This window comes from Peromyscus leucopus, chromosome 19 (assembly GCF_004664715.2).
Source record: "Peromyscus leucopus breed LL Stock chromosome 19, UCI_PerLeu_2.1, whole genome shotgun sequence".
Taxonomy (NCBI): Eukaryota; Metazoa; Chordata; class Mammalia; order Rodentia; family Cricetidae; genus Peromyscus; species Peromyscus leucopus.
In genome coordinates, this window is record NC_051079.1 from 45,241,609 (window position 1) to 45,262,702 (window position 21,094).

A 21,094-nucleotide genomic window follows, 5' to 3' on the forward strand; every position below is an offset into this window, starting at 1 on the left:
CATGAAATAACTAGGTAGAAGTATATTACATGTCATAAGGGAGAGCATGAATAGCTATGAATAGCTACTACATAGCAGTTGTGGGATATCTGATTGGAGTGATAAAAGAGTTTTGGAAATAGTGGGTTATTACTTGGCAGTATTATGGACATAATAAATACTACTTGACATGGTAACTTTCTTAACTTTATACCATAATTCATTTGTGTGTGTGTGTGTGTGTGTGTGTGTGTGTGTGTGTGTTCATGTGTGTGTGTGTTCATGTGTGTGGACTTGTATATCTAGGCCAGAGGTGTGGTGATATATTGTGTACCCTAATAAACTTGCCTGAGGATCAGAGCCAGCCACTAGATTAGACATAGAGGTCAGGCAGTGGTGGCACACACTTTAATCCCAGCACTTGAGATCTCATGCCTCTGCTTGGGAAGCACACACGCCTTTAATCCCAGGGAGTAATATGACAGGGCAGAAAAAGGTATATAAGGCTTGAGGAAACAGGAACTCTCTCTCTTTAGTCTGAGGATTTCGTAGAGGTAAGAACTAGTGGCTGGCTGCTCTGCTTCTCTGATCTTTCAGCTTTCACCCTGATATCTGGATCTGGGATTTTACTAAAAGACCATCTAAGATTTGAACAACACAGGGGCCACCCTCAGTTGCCATTCTTGTGGATGTCATCCACCTCTTGTTTTGTTGTTTTGAGACAGGGTCTTTGACTCTACCTGGAACCAGCCAGTTGGTCCAGCTGGGCTGGCCAGTGCGCCCCAGAGGTCTGCCTGTCTCTAGCTCTATCACTGGTGTTACAAGAGTGTGCTATAAAAACAAGGCCTGGGTTTTTACTGGGTTCTAGGATTGAACTAAGGTCTTCGTGTAAACTGTCTCCTCAGCCCTTACCACAATTTTTAAAAAGTCACAGCCTCCTCCCCAAACTTAGGTGTTGTTGCAGTCCCAGGATATAATCTCTCAGTACTTAAAAAAAAACAAACAAAACCTTAGAAAACAGATTTTATTGGACTTTGAGGGATAATTGTTAATTATGTTCAATTGCAAATTTTTGTGTCTGTTACGTGTTTTAAGACAGGATCTTCCTATCTGCCTCCGATATTATGTAGCCCATGACACACACTGTATATAGACCAGGCTGGTTTCAAACTCTTATACTTGGCCTGCATTGTAGCTCTTGGTGAGATTGCAGAATACTTGAACTATTGTGGGATCCCACACAGATTTCAAAAAGAACATTAGTGTGATTAAAATAATTCAGTTTCCTGTTGGTGGAATTCAGAACTCCAGACATCAGACTTATATCTAGGCATTAGTGACAATTATTAAAATACATCATGGAGGTGGAGAATACAACTTTTTTAATTAAATACGTTATTTTGGTTAGTAAAAGTACAAAATGGTTGTGTCATCAAGATATAATAATGAATTGAGTAGTTTTCAAGTATTTTATTGTAACATTTTTATTTGTGTTTAGTATAAATAATTTGGGGTGAATTTCATACATATAATTTACAAAAAAACTATCAATTTGGAAATACATCATCTTTTAAAAAATTCTTTTATTAAATAGTCTGTATTCTTTTTTGTTTGTTTTTTTTGTTTTTTTTCATTTTTCTTTATTAAGAAACTTTCTACTCCAAATACCATCCACAAATCCCCCTTCCTCCCTCCTCCCACCCCCTAGCCCTCTTTCCCAAGCCACCCCACATCCCCACATCCCCAAATTGAGGTCTCCCATGGGGAGTCAGCAGAGCCCACCACACTGAGCCTAGGCAGGTCCAAGCCCCTTCCCACTGCACCAAGGCTGTGCAAGGCATCACACCACAGGCACCGGATTCCCAGAAGCCTGCCCATAGACCAGGAACAGATCCTGATCCCCCTGCCTAGGTGCCCCCCAAACAGTTCGAGTCAAACAACCGTCTTCCGTATCCAGAGGGCCTGGTCCAGTCCCATGGGGCTCCACAGCCACCAGTCCACAGCTCATGGGCTTCACCTTGGTCTGCTGGCAGTGGTCCAGAGGGTACCTGGACTGGTCTACTCTGGTGACCAGCCTAGCAAATAACCTAGCTGTCATCATAGAGCCTTTGTCCAGTGACTGAATGAAGCAGATGCAGAGATCCACGGCCAGGTACCTGGCTGAGTTCCGGAAATAGTCTGTATTCTAAGTTGTGTTTATATATTTTAGGCTGCTGGTCTTGGTCGAATGAAACCGAACACGCTTGTCCTTGGATTTAAGAAAGACTGGTTACAAGCAGATATGAGGGATGTGGATATGTATATAAACTTATTTCAGTAAGTATGCTCTAAATTGTTACGTACTTGGCAGAAAAAATGCTAATTTTGAAAGTATTCCTTCATTTTTTTACCTTGGTTTTTTTTATGTAGTCTGTCTTTAATAGGTACATAAAAATTAAAAAGAACCCCATGAATTGTCTGGGTTTTAAAATAATGATCTTTTAGCAAAATACTGATCTCTTTTTACACAAAACATATATACAAGTACTTATGTATATGTAAAGATGCAAATACATCTACAAAATAGCTTATATATGTGTAAAATAGTTTGTTGACCTTACCTTTTTATTGTATTTTTATTAATTCTTTAATAATTTCAGTGTATCTGGGACATACTCACCCCCTTAAACTCTTCACTTTCTATCATCCTTTCTCACTCACCTTTGAGATTACTTCTTTTTTCCTTTTCCTGTGCCCAGCTGGTGTGTGGTCAGCCTACCAGGGATCCCATTAAGAAATACTTGCTCTCTCACCTGCTCCCAGATGCCAGTAGCTCCTCAGCTAATGGTAGGGTTACAAGTCCACTATCCTCCCTCTGGCTGGAGCTTGTGCATGTTGTCATTTCACTGTGAGTTCATATGTGCGGCTTTCCTGTTTTCTCTAGAAGACTTCCTTGAAGTTGTCCACCACCATTAGCTCTTACAGTCTTTCATCCTCTCTTTGGCAAGGATTGCTGAGCCTCAGGGTAAAGAGTATGGTATGAATGTCTGACTTCGAGCTAAGCATTCTAGTTTTTTGTTCTCTGTGCATTCACCAGTTTTGAGTCTGTTAATTGCCATCTACTGCCAGGAGAGGCTTCTGATGGTGGGTTAAAAGATGCTCCAATCTGTGGGTGCAGCAATCAGTCATTAGCGGTAGTTTTAATACTCAGTTCTCTGTCCGTTTAACAGACTAGTATTGGGTTCACCCCTGGGACCAATGATCTATCAAACTACAGATTCCTTAGTCCTTTTAATAGTGCCATGTATGAGTTCTGTCTCATAGATAAAGCCTTAAATTCAGTCGGAAAGTGGTTGGTTACTCCCATGACATCTGTGCCGCTCTTATACCAGTGGGCATTTTCTTGTCATTCAGTCATTGTTCTAGCTTGCAAGGTTTCATAGCTGGGTGAGATTGAGGCTTGCTGTTTCTCCTCTAGCACTGGGCATAGAACCTTCTTCCAGCACATGATCACTGGCCAGTAAGGATGAAGCTAGCAGGTGAATACCCACTTGATGTCTCCATATCTGTAATTCAAGTATGTGGTATCTTCAGCGGGTTTTTAGCATCAAGTTAAGGAGGTTAGCTTGTAATACTTGGAGGTCTCTGTGACCCCATTGCCCAACAACTCAAAAAATGGTAACCCATTCTTGGTACTGGGGTAATGTGTTAGTTAGAATGGGATAGTAGTTGATATCCCCCCTCCCCATTGTAGGGTTAACACCATTATACCTCTTTATATATGTCTATATTTTGTGAAGTGTCTACAGTCAGTAGGTTTCCGTTTTTTTTTTTTTAAAAAGGACTTGAATATTAGTTACCCCTCCTCCCCATATTCTCTCCTCTACTCTGCCTCCCATCTTCCGTCTGTTTAATCTGTCTTATTCCATTGTTCCCCTTTTAATATTTTATACTACTGTGCTCTATCTCCACATTCTTGAAGGCCACTTCTCCCCAGTGCCTCCTTAAATAAATTCCTGACTTCTGTGGGTATTACACTTGGAGCACATGTATCTGAATACTCAAAGGTAACATCCGGAAATGAGAGCCAACATACGCTGTTTATCTTTCTAGATTTAGGTTACCTTATTCGGAATGAATGTTTCTAACTCCATCAGTTTACCTGTGAATTTCATAATTTCATTTTTCTTAAGAGCTGAATAATCTTTCATAGATGCATGCGTTAGATGTGAACAAGGATGGTGTGTACAAGACCCTGCTTCCTGTGTAAGCTGGCCGGCTTCTTCCTGTGCTTTTGCTGTGGCTGAACAGTCAGATGGCGGAGTATCGCTTTGTAAGGTCTTCATGTGTCCTGCACTGAGCAGCTGCAGAGATGGTTTTTGTCCCCATGCTGGTCTCTGGTTCATCCCTTGAGTTACTTGTTTGCCTTTTCCATGTGACGTTCTGAGCTGCTGGTTGGTTCTCATTTCCTCTGTCTTGGTGGTTTCACATCACTCTAACTTCTTACAGCTTGTCTGCTGAGTTCCTTTTATTCTCTCGCTACTTTGTTGTTCTGGTTCATAGACTTGTGTATATATTTAATCTTACCAGTGCTTTGTAGAACTGAATTATTTAATGAAAGAATTTTTTTTTTGTTTTTGCCAGATATGCTTGTTAATACTTGAAAAGTACTTCCTTTTCCTAGTATTATGGGATTTGTTCAACAAGTCTAATTTACACTAACAATTCTCACTGTGCCATTATCATGCAATATTATCTTGCATATAAACAGTTATCTTTCAAAACAAACATCAGTGAGAGAATTCTGTCTTTAGCAAAGTGCTTCTCAGACGGAATTCACAGGCCCATTTTCCTGTGAATTCTGATAGGGGTTACTTGGGACTCATTGGAGTCATCTCCTTTACTGATTTCCAGCTATGTCTGTCTAATAGCTTTTTTTCATAGCTTATTTGAAAAGTTTCCGGAAATGATCAGAGGTCATAGTTGATCTTTGAAAAGGTCCATGTTGATTTGTAATACACACAGGTGACACACAAGAACCCTTCCATTGTTAGGTGATTTCAGGAAGGTCAAAGGCTGTGGAGCTTGTGCCTTCTGACCTTCTGGGGAGCAGACTCCCACTGTAGCTGTCTAGTTCTCTACTTTGTATATGTGGTGCCTCAGAAAAGAAAAACAGTACACATAAAGATTAAATCATGAGCTATCAAAGTGGGTGAGTTATGCTCTTTTCCTCTCAAGGATCAAGAGCAGTGAGATGGAGTAATTACCCTAGAAAATAGAGAAGCGGCACTTGGAAAATGGTTATTACACACCAACTACATTAGTAGTAGTTGTAGTTGATCATGATGGTCCTGATGGGTCTGTCTTAATGCTTTGGAAGTTAGCATTGCTCTGTATGTTGTGTATCATTTGGCCACTTGCAGACAGATAGGGAAGGATATTCTCTAGCTTTCAAAGCCATTAGAAGTTAATGACTGCCTGTGGATTTAATAGCATAGGCAGAGAGGGGATTGGAGGAGGGGGGTAAGTGAGTTCAAAAGCAAAACAAAAATTAAAAAAACAAAAAACAAAAACAAAAAAACAAAAAAAAAAGAAGTTAATGACCTTGTTGTTAATGTTACTACACTTACTTACATGTGTACGTGCATGGGTATGCCTGGTACTCGTGTGGCGGTCTGAGGACAACTTGCAGGAATAAGTTCTCTTCTCTTACTATGTGAGTCCCAGGGATTGAATTAGGGTTGTTGGGTTTGGCATCAAGTGCCCATACCTACTGAGCAAGCCGTCCTCCCGGCTCTCAGTGTTATTTTTATGGTTTGTTGTGTAGAGCTGGAAATTGAAGCTAGGATTCTGCACATGCTAGGGATGTATGATATGCCACTGAGCTATGAGGGTTGTACTCTCATCCCTGCAAAACCATCCAGGCTGGTTTCGAGCTCACTGTCACTGAGGCTGATCAGTCCTCACCACCCAAATGCTGGAATTACAAATGGCGTTTACTACCACACCCAACCCTTTCATTTTTTTTAGGGGAGGGCGGGGAGAAAGGGTCTGCCACTAAGTTGCTCAGGCTGCTTTTAAACTCAGTCAGCAGCCAAGTCTCACCTGACTTTGTTATCCTCCTGACGCAGCTTCTCCAGTAACGAGGATTGCAGGTCTGTATTACCAGACCCAGCTAATGGCAGCTTTAAAGCATGTTACTGCTCAATCTTTGTCTTAGATAATTATCCCTTAATGATTTCTGTGCAGTTTTAAATATTTGTGTAATTGAGTATGCTTTTATATATTTTATTAGCAACATGTAAGACCTGAAACAAAACATTTCCTATAATTTATAGCAAAAACATACAGGTGTTTTATCTATGGTAAGTTCGAAGTTTATTTCCTGACATTCTCTAAAGAAAATTGGCAGTTGATTTTGTTGATTTACTATATACTTAAAATAATTGGTTACTTCTTTAGAATTAGATCCTTCAAGATATAATTGAGAAAGTAATCTCTATTAAATTTCTTTTTACAATGACTCTTTGACCTTAGTTAACTAATTACAAGAACAAAACTAAATAATCTCTACCCCCATAGATAAATAGATACATAGGTAGATACATAGGCAGACTGACTCACTGACTGACTTTGTTATACCCTAAACAGTCTTCATTTTGTTTGTAACAGCAGCAAGTGCTCTTAACAGCTGAGCTATCTCTTCAGCCCCAGTTTACAAAGTTTTAAGTATGTGCTTAGAGGAACCTTCAAGGTTTTGGTGTATATAAATACATCCTTGCAATGCTTTTTTTATCTTTGATTAAAATTTTTTGATAAACTATATTTTGATCCTATTTTCCCACCTCCCCCAACTCCTCCCAAGTCTTCCTGCCTCCCTTCCCACCCAGCTTCATGTTCTTTCTCCCTATACTGGCTAGTTTTGTGTCAACATGACAGAAGCTATAGTCATCTGAGAGGAAGGAACCTCAATTAAGAAAATGCCTCCATAAGATCAGGCTCTACATAAGACTATGGGACATTGTCTTAATTGGTGTTGGGGAGGGCCCAGCCCATTGTTGATGGTGCCATCCCTGGGCTCATGTTCCCGGGTTCTATAAGAAAGCAGGCTGAGCCAGGCAGGTGGCACATACCTTTAATCTCAGCACTGGCAGGCAGAAGTCAGCAGACCTTTGAGAGTTTGAGGACAGTCAGGGCTATTAACACAGAGAAACCCTGTCTCAGAAGAAAAACAAAACAAAACAAAGGCATGTGGAACAATCCAGTGAGCAGCACCCCTCCATGGCCTCTGCATCAGCTCCTGCCTCCAGGTTCCTGTCCTGTTTGAGTTCCTGCCCTGACTTCTTCAGTGATGGACTGTCACCTGGAAGTGACAAAGCATAAGCTAAAATAAATCCTTCTGGGTCATGTTGCTTTTATCACAGCAATAGTAACTCTAAGACACTCCCTCTCTCTCAAAAAGGAAAAGAAAAACCAGAACACCCAACCAGACACAGATTGCACAAAAATAATAAAACAAAACCATGGAATCCATTTTTGTGTTGGCCAGCCAACCCTGGGCATGGTAGAAAACCTTAGACTAGAGAGGTCCTGGGCCCCAGGGGAAAGCCTGCCACTAATGTTGTGCTAAAGAAACTAGCAATAGCATGACTGCTGATGGTGTGCTGCTGTGCCAGGAGCCAGTGCTTTGCACCACCCTCACTGGAAAGTCCTTGCAGAAGACGGTGGTTAACAGACTCACCACTGTACAGCACGCTGACAGTGAGACTTGGAGCACGAAGCCCTAAAGAAGTCGTTATCAAACCCTCCCCTCAAGGCTCAGGGATCTGTGTGGAAGCGGAGGCAGAAAGAGTGTAAGAGCCATGGTGATGGGTGACTCCAAGTAAGCAGCATCTTCCAGACACACAGCAGGACTAGGCCGCAGAGAGACTGACAGCACACCCCAAACCCGCACAGATTCAAATCAGACGCGAGACTAGCTTCTAAAATGTAAAAATACTTTAAATACTACCCTCAGAGTATGGAGATGGCTCAGCCGATGAAGTGCTTTGCTAAGAAGGTGTAGGGACCTGAGTTTGATCTCTAGCACTCATGTGAAAACCTGGGCGTAGCAGCACGCCTCTAACCTCAGCCTTGGAGACTGAAGGTAGGAGAGTGCCTGGGCTGTGTGGGCCAGCCTGGGCTGTGTGGGCCAGCCTGGGCTGTGTGGGCCAGCCTGGGCTGTGTGGGCCAGCCTGAGCTGACGTGATAGGCTCCAGGCTCAGACAGTTGAAGTGATTGAGGAAGACACTTGATGGGGACTTTGTGGATTCTGCAAATGTGCACAAGTACCTGTACACACATACATGAACACACTCACAGATAGTATCCTTTCAGAAATGTCTTCGTACACTAAAAGCTGTTCTCAGTAAGATCCATTTCTTCATCTTCAGATGTTTCTCTTAGCTTCAAAGGAATACACCTAAGTTTAAGTGCAGTAGGATTGCTGTTATGGTTCTTTTCTGTCATATTGCCTTGCAAGATAAAAATACTGTTGGATGGGGCTAGATGGTACAGTGGTTAAGACCACTCAGCTCTTCCAGAGGACCCAAGTTCCATTCCCAGAGCCCACTCCAGGTGCCTGTAACTCCAGCTAGAGGGAGATCCAGTCCTTCTGGCCTCTGTTCTCATAGACACTTAAGTGTGCATGCCTCCACACTGACACATAAAGAAAAATAAAATAAAATCTAAAAATAAATAAATAGCCAAACAGCAACAGTTACCAAACAAATCTGTGCCTGCTCTAAAAAGCTGCTCCATGGGTCTGTCGTGGTGCTTGATGATGGTGTGAATTCTGGGAAGTACATTGTGAGCTGGCTTTGTTGAGAGTAGGTACAGAAAACTAGGCTACGCCTAGGCTATACAGCATGTGAAGGCATGCATATGGTATGTTCCTGACCAGAGCATCATGTGGCACATTACTGTAATATAAACTTGCATAGTTTCAAGGGTATGGTAGAAGTGTGGGATTAGGAACTAAGGTGATTCATTTCTCTCTGACTTTCAAAACATATTAAAGAAAACAGAGCAGAAAGTCATTTTAGAGATCCGTGGGTCCTTTCACTTTTTATATAGAACATAAACAATTTTGTGATTTTTCTCTTCCTCTGCCGTAGTGATGCTTTCGACATCCAGTATGGAGTTGTGGTTATCCGCCTAAAGGAAGGATTGGACATATCACACCTCCAAGGACAAGGTCAGTGCTCCTCAGATGAGATTTTATTCTAAAAGTGTCAATTACTTTGTTAAAAAATTGTGCCTATTGGTACACGATCTTCACTGGCTTGGATGTTGCCATCTTCATGCTTCCCATCTTAGGATCAGATACACCTGGGAAGCCACCAATGTCTGCATCTTAAAGGATGGCTGATGATTATTAATGGAGGATAAAATTCAGTATAAGTCATAGCCTTAAGAAAGGCAGACATTAGTTATGATTATAAATTGGCCAACCAATTTTTTTTTTTAAAAAACAGGATGAAAAAAATATTTAAACCACTACTAAGATACTTAAATCACTACTTAAGCTGTTAGTTAAATAATACAATGAATACATTTAAAGTGATGGTTAGGACCCAATTTAAGGTATAACTTTCTTGCTGATTTTATGAAAATGGAAATTTCCATAGCCTTCAAAAAGGTTTGCTAATTTAAAAATATTGAATAGCTACCATTTCCCCTTATCAGTTAATTAATGAAATCAGATTAGTTGAGGTTAGATAGACAAGAAGCATATAAAAACTTGTAATCTGTTCATGATTTGAACTCTTGAAACAAAGAAGCTTAGCTCGCTGAAAATGTACTGTCTTTTTCTGGAGTGACTGGCAGCACCGCATCTGAAGTCTTGAGACCGTGTTTAGAGAGCCTGACTCACGCCCGTTGACACTCCATGATTAGAAGTGGTGCCCCTGTCACCCAAGAGAATGGTGGATTATTCAGTTCTGTTATTTACCGGGGTTTGAATGGGACTGGAGCATTCAAAAGTACTATGTGTTTGTGATTATTATGAAGTGCTTTTTTGAAGGCTTTGCCCATTGCTAAGATCTGGTCTTAGGCCCAGGTAGATGTCTTCTAAAACTTGCAGCCTTTACCCATAATTTTGTAGCCTGGGCAAGGGGTAGCTTCTGGGCCTGTTTACTTGTCTGTTAATGCCTAGTGATGTACCTCAGGGTTGTCCTGAACGGTGAAGAGGTCAGGGCTTTAACCCTTAGTTTAGTGCTGTGACGTGGCTCCCATAGCTTCTGTTGTCCTTCTCCATCCATACAAAGCAGTGAGGAGGACTAGGGACAGATTACCAATTCTGTATTGCATTGTGTCTATATGTTTTACAGTTGAATTTCAGTATTTATTAAGTATTGGCCAAATCTGAAAATGCTTTAAGAGGAATTGGTACCTTCCCTCGACTTGTTAGGAAAAGGTGGTACCTCTGACACTGGCTTTGTAGTTATGGAATAATTTTCTAGGGTTACTTGTCCTCTATGTGAATGTGAACATTTGTCACATTTACATATTTTTATATTGAAACTGCCTTTGAGAGTAGAGTTTCTTGACAGCCTACATATCATCGTTTTGCCTACTGTATTGTTTTTATGTGGATTTCTCATTCACTCCTTACTCCCCAGAACCCAGCTTAGCCCCTAGCAGCTGACATATTTACATAGATAGTCATTTTAAACAGCATGGTTGTTTCTTAAATCATTTATCAAAAAAAAAAAAAAAAGAAAAGAAGAAATCCTCACACCTTACTATTTCACAAGGGATACTCGTTATCGTTTTACTAGTAAACCATGATACTTTGAATAGTTAAATTATGATTTTGATACTGTTTTAAATACTTTCACTTTCATATCTACAGAAGAATTACTGTCTTCACAAGAAAAATCACCTGGTACCAAGGATGTGGTAGTAAACGTGGACTACAGTAAAAAGTCAGATCAAGACACTTGCAAATCATCTGGTGAAAAGTCTATTACACATAAAGGTAATTTTCATTCAAACAAGATTTTTTTAACAGTTTGTTTTCATTTGGAGGGGATTGGCTTTTGAATATAATACATATTACAAAGTTCCTTTTGTTAAGCTAGACATTGTTTGCAATTTTAAAGTGTTGCTTTCCTTAAAACAGAAGTCATGCCAATTATTTAGTGACTAACATAGTTTTAAGTAGTTTGCTTCAAAATATTTTTCTTTAAACTTGGGAAGAGCATGTCCTTTTTCACGAGGCTTACAGATAATTTCATCCACACACTGTGTGTCATGCTGTAAGAAGACAAGGGATGACTTCCAAATCTTACTCTCCCACCCTCACTCTCCAACCTCTGGTCAGACTCGTATCTCCATCTGTCCTGTTCCAGCTGATAACGCAACGAGAAAGAAATCTGCACTGTAAATCACCCAGCCTTAGTGGACTTTTGATTTCTCTAAGATGACACCATCTTCTGTATGAAACTGATAGCCTTGGGCAAACCCTGTCTCTGCACAGTTTATCTTTTAGATTATTTGAAAGCATTGATGTTGCTCTTCATTCTCTCCTTTCCTGTGTAACCTGCCTAGTGTAGTAGTAGAAAGTGTGGCTTCACACAGTTCTCCTCCCGGGCCTTGGTGGCTTTGTTATTCTGTGTTTGTGTTGTCCATACACTTCATATGCTGATTCTGTTCATTTGTTTTTGCATTTATTTTAATTTATTTCTACATTCTTTTGCCCTTTCCCACATTCTTGCCTGAGACAGACCCTTTCTGTCTAGTCTATGAGGAATCCATGCATGCAGTCATATTGATCGTTTCTAGAAGCTACTCTGCACTCACATCTAAGTAGATGCAAACACATACATTAACTCAGTGATGTGTGCTACAACTTCATAGTTTTAAAGAATAGGAAACTAGATTAGTATATTTCTACTCAGTTGTAAAATTGTAAGTGCATTTAGCCTAATTTAAAGAGTCATTTTGGTGGGTAAGAAGGCTCTGTTGGGAAAAGGCATTTGCCGCTAAGTCTTAGGACTTGAATTTGATTCCTGGGACCTACAGAGGGGAAGGAGAGAACTGACTCCTATGAGTTGTCCTCTGACTTTCATACACCTGCAAAGATAGGTGATATTATAAATAATCTTAAATGCCACTGTGTCTTTGACATTTAAACTCCTTTAAATGAATATAAACTACCAATCACTGTATGTTCAAAAAGCAGAGATTAAGTATTACTTTATAACAGTAGTATTTAAATTTTAATTAGTTATTTTTCCAAAACATGCATAAAAAGTAAAAATTGTATAGCTTGATTTTTCTGTCTGTTTTCTATTTGGCAAATTCTCAAAATCAGCACAGATACTATAAGAGAAATGGATACTTTGTTTAAAAAAAAAAAAAAACCCTTCAGGATTAGGAACATTCTAATACAGTTATATAGTCACAGTATTTGGTTTTATCTGTCTTGCTTATTGAGGCATAAAATATACAAGGGGACAAAGAGAGAATGCTCTGTAAGTACTTGGTTTGCACCAGCCTAAACTCATTTCAGCAATGCCTGCAATTTCAGAGCCTTAAGAGGTAGGTGCATTTCTCCCAGTGAGAAAGCAAGGCATCAACTAACCTGGTCTAGCTCATCGAGGATAGTGTTAGAGATGCTGTGAAAGCCTGGGAGTCTTACTTAGGATCCCACTGCAGAATGTTCTTTTTAAACTCGAGTTCGCTTGCCTTAAGTAAATTTACATCTATGGGGGAAAAGAGTTAGAAAAACTACTTACCCCAGAAAACAAATTGGTGAATATTTAAATATAAGCTGGTGAATATATGCACACATATGTATATGTACATATACTTTATTTGAAGAAAATGACTCTTTCATAAACTGGCATTTTACTCTGATCAAATTCCCTAATATTTCCAGTTCTGATTGACTTGTGCAAATACCAGGTGCTTTAGTCACTTGTGTGGTGATGTAGTGGCGTGTTTAAAGCTTTGTGTTACCTGCAAAGATGGCTACTCAAAGGGCCATGCTTCCACTCTGCACGCTGTACTGTGACATTCTCAGCTGATTTCAAGTCTGAAAGCTTAACGTTTACAAAATCTGTTGGCTCTTTTGAATAATTTTAAAGAAATAAAATTTCAGTGTGGGTGTTCATCATTCACTCTGTATGGTCTTTATAAAAAAATGTGATTTTAAAAAATATTAAACACTCAGTATAGAAAATATTAATTTTTAGTATTAATCATTTCTCATGGGCTGTTTCTTCACACTGTCTTGTTTATAATGTGCTCTATTTACATTTCCATTACTTTATGATTATAAAGGCAATTAACTTCATATTTTGTGTTTTTTAAACATAATCTAGATGAGGAAGAGGATGGCAAGACTCCAACTCAGCCACTGTTGAAAAAAGGCAGGCATTGTTCATCATTTTATTTTAATCCCCCTTTCCATACTGTTATCTCTTTAATTCCAACCCTGTTATTTTCCTTTTATTTTAATTTAGTTTTTATTTCCATGGTGAGGTGATATTACAGTTATCTATTAAATGCAGATTAGCAAAATTAATTTTATTTCAACTAAGCATTATGTCTCACTGGGACAAGCTATTGTTTCACAGTCTTTTGAATTGTCATGGTGTTTCTGAAATACACAAACCTGGAAAGGCAGGTGTTTTGTTTTTTGGGTCTTTTTCTTAATTTAAACTGCATGGTTTAGATGATAAGTAGGGACACTGGAACAGGTGATTCTACAGTGTCCCTTACACTCTTTACCATCAGTTGTACCCAACCAAATTCTCGATTTTGATACTAATATATTTTTCGTTTCAAAAATTGCAATATTTCTCACAGTCGTGCTGCGTTTGGGAGATACACAGTCATGTCAGCGTACATGAGTTTTATGAGAAGGAGATAGAGGTGAGAGTTATGGAGCAGTGTGGTTTGGTAGCCATATTATTTCATCATGCAAAATCATTTGTCATATTTGCTTACATCATGGCAGCATGGAAAGTGAATGACGGACCTCTGGGAAATGACCAGAGATCCTCCTGTGAATTTCTGTTTTTAAAATTGTGGTAGTGGAATTTCATAATAGCCATTTGCTTGCTCACAGAGTCAATGCTGATTTTTTTTTTAATTCCTAGAAATGTAAATGGGAACTCCTTTCAGACCTGCAGCATATCCGTACCCTTTCCAAGGAGTTCCTACCATCTTTCTATGATTCAGAGAAAGATGTGGTTATGTGGCTTTACAATTGGGCATCACATATTGAGGGGACAGTGATCAATGAGCACATTTCCCTGGTAATGACAAGAGTGTATTGCTGTTAATCTAATCATCTTGCAAATATGGCTTTTTATTTAATACCTTTGAATTCTAAATTATTGAGATACCAGATAATAAAAGAAATCTCATAGAACAAGTGTAAAGCTTGATTTGTTAGCCTAAAATAGATCTCCAGGAAAATTAAACTCTATCAGTAAATGTTTGGTATTTAGGATTCCTGTGCATTCACCAGAATACTTCAGACTAGACACTAGGGTAATTTGAATGAGTTTACCTATTGTAAAACAGAAAGTACTTTTTTTGTACTCAAATTATATCTGTTATAAGCTACTGCAGGCTTATAATGGAAGCCATATACAGCTATCTGCATATAAATATCTGAATTTATAAATGCTAGGAAAGTCTAGGAATACAGTAAAAGGAGATTTAACATTTACTTCCTTTATGTCATAGTTTTTTGCTTAATCCTTCAGAATCCAAAGGCCCTGTTGCACCTTTAAATGTAGCCGACCAAAAGCTTCTCGAAGCTAGTACACAGTTTCAGAAAAAACAAGGAAAGAATACTATTGATGTCTGGTGGCTTTTTGATGATGGAGGTAAGGCCCTTAATGTATTTTTCAAATAATTAGAAATTTGCTGACATGTAAGACTAGTGCTAAGAAATGGCATACAGTTTACCACATTCAGGTTTTACCAGCATGCTCAAACAGCATGAGAATCAGTGTGAAAGTCATACATAGTGATCATGTCCCTTCAGGATTCTTCCTATAGAAGCTGCTGTAGTCCTTTCTTGAACTTTGTGACAATGCCATTATATTAACTATGACTAGTTTATGTAATGTGACTCAATTTGGAATGCAGTCATATTGGTCACAATCAGTTTCATGTTCTAAATCTTTAGCAAAAATAGCACAGAAGTGGTACTATGCTCTTCTGTCTATATCTCACCAAGAGTGGCATATTGGTGTAGGGTAAGCTGTTGAGTAACGTGTATTTTTTCAGACTTTTGGCTGAAAACTCGCTTTCCCCTCTTTATGATTATAGATGTAGTGGGGTTCTTGGCAGCTCTGCAGATATACTGTTCTTCCTCAACTGTTTCACCTGGGTTAACATTCACTCACTCATGTTCTCAGTTGGCTGTTGTCGTCCTGGATGATGCATTTTCACCCCCATCCTTCCTTCCTCAGTGATTGGCTGGCATTTTATTAAAAGGAGAGCTTGTCTCTTCATTTTAAGGCATTGCTTCTTAGTTTATCGAAAGGGCTCTCACCTATTACTGTCATCGTTTGTTTCGTTTTCAGATTGTCCACATCTAGCACCAGGGTCTTCCCTCGGGTGACTTAATGTGTTCATTTGATGGAGGGAACTCATTTTGGAAGTTGCTTCCTAAAATAAGATGGTCTCCTAGACTTATCTCTTCCTTGCTATGAAAAGGACTTTTTACCCAGGGTCTCCTTGTCCTTTTGGTCAAGAGTAGTACTTAGAAGCACTATGCTTGCGGCTTCTTGGATAGTTCTTGGTTACCAGGCCCCCTCAGTGGATGAAGCTAGGGAATATATAATATGTATGTGTGCATGGATGTACTATGTAGAACCTGAAAGCCAGTGCCAGTCAGCTTTTCCCTCTCATCTCTCCCATTTCAGTGTGAAACTTGCTCCTATTAGGCTACATTCATTTCCTTCCCCTTTCTGTCGGCAACACATTTTCTACTGCCTACACCACCATCCAATTATGGCGCTTAAAGAACTGCAATCCTGGGACTGAACCACAACTCTTGGACCTCCCTCCTTGATGGAATTGTCAAGGGAGGACGAATTTTACTTTACATTGAGTTATAATAAATGTGTTTTTTGAGACCAAGTTGAAAATAATTTTTTTGTTTGAGATATTAGCATTTTAAAAAGGACTTTATATTTTTATAATTCAGGTTTGACCTTGTTGATACCCTACCTTCTGACTACCAAGAAAAAGTGGAAAGATTGTAAGATCCGAGTATTCATTGGTGGAAAAATAAACAGAATAGACCATGACCGGAGAGCGTAAGTTTGTTTTAAGTTGGAGACCATTAATCAAATAGTCCTTTCATGATAGAGATTTGATACAAAAAAAAACAATAGACTCTGAAGTATTAACCATACTGCAGAAGCCTCATTAAATAGAACCTTATCCTCTTTAATTTTTTGACATCCATATTTAAACTATAAATGCATAATTTTCTTAGATGTGGTAGTTTAGCACATTGGCATTTTAGAAAGTCTTTATTAATACCTGTACCGTCAAGTGTTAGAAGCAGATCTTTAATCTTTTGAAAGAAAGTACATAGAAATGGCCTTTTCGTATATAGAGAAATTGTGTGGACTTGGAGACATCAGCATACTATCGTCTGCACTGCTATGAGTCTGGTTTCTGGTGCTTCTCTCCTGGCCTTGTCCCCGAAGGGTACTGCACACATTGCTTCCAGGTTCCTGTAGAAAGTCTGAGGGTTTTGACTGATGCTCCCACAGCCCTGTAACCACTTCTAGACAGTGTGAGTGCTGCAGTGGGGCGTCAAGTTTCTGGTGCTTGTCTTGTCCCCACTCCAGATACGTCCTGCATGCTGTCCGCATTTTGGGGATTTCAGGCATTTTTGGTCTACCTTTTTTATCTCTTATATACATAGTTCTTCATTTGCCTCATTCCTCTATGTAAATGTGTTGTGTGGCAAGACCTTTCCTGGGGAGACGAGCACACACATCTACTCACCCCAGATAGGGAACCTATGACAAGACTACATGGATACTACCAAAGTCCAACTTAGTGAACCAGTGAGTTTTACTGGGCTTACTTACAGGAGTGTGGTTGAGGAGTTACTTAAGGAGCAGATATGACTCAAAAACAGCTGCCTCACCAAGGCCCACCCCAGCATGGTGTCAGCTCATGAACGCTGGAAACCTGGAGCTCACTGCACTGCCTGCAGGCAGCTCAACTGGTTGGAGAGTGTCTGTGCACTTTGCAAGTGACTCTGGTCTAATCCTCTGTCTGGCAGCTTGGCTGGCTTTTGCTTACAGGCAGCTGGTCTGGTCTGAGGCTTCTTTGCAGCTTGGCTTCTCTGAGAGTGACTCTCAGCAGCCTTACTGTTTACTCTGGGAGGGAGGAGCCCAGTGAATATGGTCAGTTTCAGGAACTTCCTGATGCTGTTGTGTGTTGTTTATCTTCCTGCTTAAGGAGCTTCTTTGCAGGATGGAGTATATCAAACTTGGAGGAAACTGTTATACAACAAAATGCTGCATTCTTTTGAACCCAGCTCAGTTCTCACAGTGCTGGGCTCCCTGTACTCCCCTTTCCTCTCTCCAGCACATTTTCTTCCTGAATAATTAACATTTGAATCCACTTACATCACTTTCTTAAATTTTAGCAGGGATAGAGAGGGTTAGATGATAGTCATCTCTACCCAGGCAATTTCAGTGTTTTCTTTTTTAAAGGAGAGTATGGGCCAATTCAGGAAATTTGTGTAGCAACTGATAGACTTTCCGTTTAGATCATCTTATCACATATGTAGTGAATAAGAATACTTAACATCCTTTGCATGTCTGAATACTGTTTGTTCTTTTTGTCATAGGATGGCTACTTTACTTAGTAAATTCCGAATAGATTTCTCTGATATCATGGTCCTAGGAGATATCAACACCAAACCAAAAAAAGAAAAGTAAGTTGCTGGATAAATTACTCTATATAAATTTCCAACTCTTTTGGCCTGTGCAGACATAGATAATTTAACTTGAAATGATTACCAGAGCTGTTTCTCTGCCCCGAGTTATGTGAAACCACATGGTGATTGGCTTGCCAGTGATACTGAAGTAAGCTTAAAGAATTTTGAGTTTTCAGAAGGGATTTCACTCTTTAGACATGCTTTCTGAAAATTGTTAGTGCTACAGAAATTGCAGATAGGTTTTAAATTCCAGATATTTCCTACCCACAGTCACTAAAAGCATTTGATCCTGACTTTACATACGTATTACTTCCATACATACGTATTACTTCACTTTTATAGTGAAAATCTGAATTTCCCGATAATAGTTGCAGTCAAGAGTCTCTTACTCACAGTTTCTATTTTTGGAATAGTTTTCTTGAAAATAGCACCGAGAGGCAGTTACTGTCTGTGTGTATTTTGTCAGGAATAACTAGTTATTTTTAGGCATGTGTTAAGTGAGTTAGAGAGCTGGGATAAAGATCATTTTACATTGAGTTGGAAAAGATTTGCTATTTGAGCAAAGATGTATTTTACTCATGCTCAGGAATCATTTTGGCTAATGTGATACTCTTTAGTTTGAGAGTTGACACAGGTAAGGGCAGATTACAGTGTGACAGACTTTAGCTCCAACTTTGTTATCATCTGTGCAGTTCGAGAGACTAGAAATTAGTTTTCTAACTAAATTATAAAAATGATTACAAGTTTGTAACAAGTTATAATTTCTACTTAAAGATGTTCCTAATACATAATTCAAAACAAGATTGAAAGTATTCTTTCTGTTCTTTTAAAGTATTGTCGCTTTTGATGACATGATTGAGCCATACAGACTTCATGAGGATGATAAAGAACAGGACATTGCAGATAAAATGAAGGAAGATGAGCCTTGGCGAATAACAGATAATGAGCTTGAGCTTTATAAGACTAAGGTACTCTTCCCTTCTCTTTTTTTCAGTAGTCTTACATGTGATTTAATAGAATTACTGATGCTGTAAGTACCAAGCACTGTGATTTGATACAGGGGGAAACTGTTATGTAAATTAAACTTCCCTTAAGGGTCATTTTATATTTGAATGGTGGGAAGCAGCCATCTAATATTTTTCTAAATGGTATTTTATTATACAAAATTTGTTTTTGCTACTTGTTTTAAAAACCATGGTAGCTTCCACTTCGTCTTGTTCTTCTTCCTCCTATTCTTCCTCCTTCCCCCTTCTCCTTTTTCTTTGGTAGTGCTGAAGATCTAGTGCATGGCTGCATGGGCTTACACACTGTATACTGAGCTACAATCTGCCTTACAATTCTAATTCTATCCTTTTCCATTTCAGACATACCGGCAGATCAGGCTAAACGAGTTATTAAAGGAGCACTCAAGCACATCTAATATTATTGTCATGTAAGTATTATTGGAAGAAGGTTTGGGCTGTTTTCATGAAGGTTCCTGTAGCCAGAGGCTTTTCTGCATCCTGTCCACTTATAAAATAATCACTCAGAGGCTTAGACTAATTATAAATGTTTGGCCGATGGCCCAAGCTTATTACTAACTAGCTCTTACAATTTAAATTAACCCATAGTTCTTATCTTTGTTTAGCCATGTGGCTTGGCACCTTTTCTCAGTATGGCATTCTCATCTTGCTTTCTCTGCATCTGGCTGGTGACTGTGACTCCACCCCTCTCTTTCCCAGCATTCCTGGCTCTTACCGTCTTTATGTCCCCTCTTCCTCAGTGCTCTCTGAGCCTTGGTTGGGGGTGGACGGTACATGTGTGATAAGAGATGCCCATTCACAGCCAAGAACTCAATCACGTACTCAATATTTTGATAAGTTATGAGTCTCTGCATTAACCACTGCCCTCTGCTATAAGCTTCTCAGAGCAACGTTGAGGGCGAGCACTTGTAAACACGGGTGTGAACATTTAGAAGACAGTCTGAGTCCATGATCATTTAACAAAATCATAGAAGTAACCCCTAGGACCACTGCCATCCCAGCCATGAGCTTTTGACCCTGTTCACAGTAGCAGCCATAATTTCCTTCCTGCAGAGCAGGCCTGCCTCCGATGCAGTCAAAATGCAGGGGTTCCACTGTAACAGTCACACCACCATTGGGGTGCTTTTTTGTTTTGTTTTTAATCTATAGCCCAGGCTGATCTTAAACTTGGAGCAGTTCTCTGCCTCTGTCTGCCAAGTGCTGGGATTTCAGTCCTATACTACAAGGCCTGGCTAATAAGTGCTTAAAAAGTTTATCAGAAGGACATTATCTATAAACAGGAAACTCACACTCTAAAATATGGTTGCCTTCAACATGTGGAGCTAGCATTTAGGCATGAACAAGAGATACACTATATACCCGTGTATCCCTCTAATTAATTTCTTTTGATAAGTTATTCTGAACTTTTATGTTCATATTCTTTAATTTCCTTTTCACCTTTTCAAAAGTTTCTAGCAGGGCCACAGGTGTGTGAGGCATAGGGGGGTTCACAGTAGAATTTGGCTTCCAGACAGCTTTCTCATAAAGCTAAGTGTAAAGGCTGCATAGAATATTGACCTGGTCCAGCAGTTCCTGTCTGAACCCACCCCGTTTCTCCTGCAGCTGTGTACCGTGCGCACATGCTGTCTTTGAATTAGATGTAGTTCTATGCGCACATGCTGTCTTTGAATTAGATGTAGTTCTATGCGCACATGCTGTCTTTGAATTAGATGTAGTTCTATGTGCACATGCTGTCTTTGAATTAGATGTAGTTCTGTGTGCACATGCTGTCTTTGAATTAGATGTAGTTCTATGCGCACATGCTGTCTTTGAATTAGACTCAGTTACTGGTCCCACCTGAGCCTCTCCTCTGTGAGCCATGTTATTAGAGATAATGTGAACCTGGATGTTTTTAGTTCTGAATCCTGTGTCCCTAACAGATAAGAAAAGCTCAGGCACCCAGAAACCAAGACAGATAATGAAATGTGGGGACATAAAGAACTGTCAGGGTAACACCAAACACAGCGTTTTCAGTTTGTGCTGATGGTGGGCAAACTTCTAGAACGAAAGACGCTAAGCCACAGAAATTTAGAATGAATCCTTAGAGGTCAAGAGGTCACTACCATGCTCTATAAATAGAAACTAAAATTCACAA

The 21,094-nt window shown here is 39.5% G+C and overlaps 1 protein-coding gene across 2 annotated transcripts in view; it reads left to right on the forward strand.

Moving 5' to 3' along the window:
- Positions 1–21,094, forward strand: part of Slc12a2 (solute carrier family 12 member 2) — a 74,455-nt gene that overhangs the window by 50,219 nt on the left and 3,142 nt on the right. Inside the window, exons 18-26 of one of the 2 annotated variants that reach the window (XM_028891613.2) lie at positions 2,189–2,295; positions 9,114–9,193; positions 10,853–10,978; positions 13,329–13,376; positions 14,724–14,846; positions 16,178–16,289; positions 17,849–17,935; positions 18,771–18,906; positions 19,303–19,370. In XM_028891613.2, coding sequence (XP_028747446.1) covers positions 2,189–2,295; positions 9,114–9,193; positions 10,853–10,978; positions 13,329–13,376; positions 14,724–14,846; positions 16,178–16,289; positions 17,849–17,935; positions 18,771–18,906; positions 19,303–19,370 — 887 coding nt within the window. The remainder of the gene's footprint in view (positions 1–2,188; positions 2,296–9,113; positions 9,194–10,852; positions 10,979–13,328; positions 13,377–14,723; positions 14,847–16,177; positions 16,290–17,848; positions 17,936–18,770; positions 18,907–19,302; positions 19,371–21,094) is intronic. The other variant, XM_028891614.2, reaches the window with a different exon arrangement.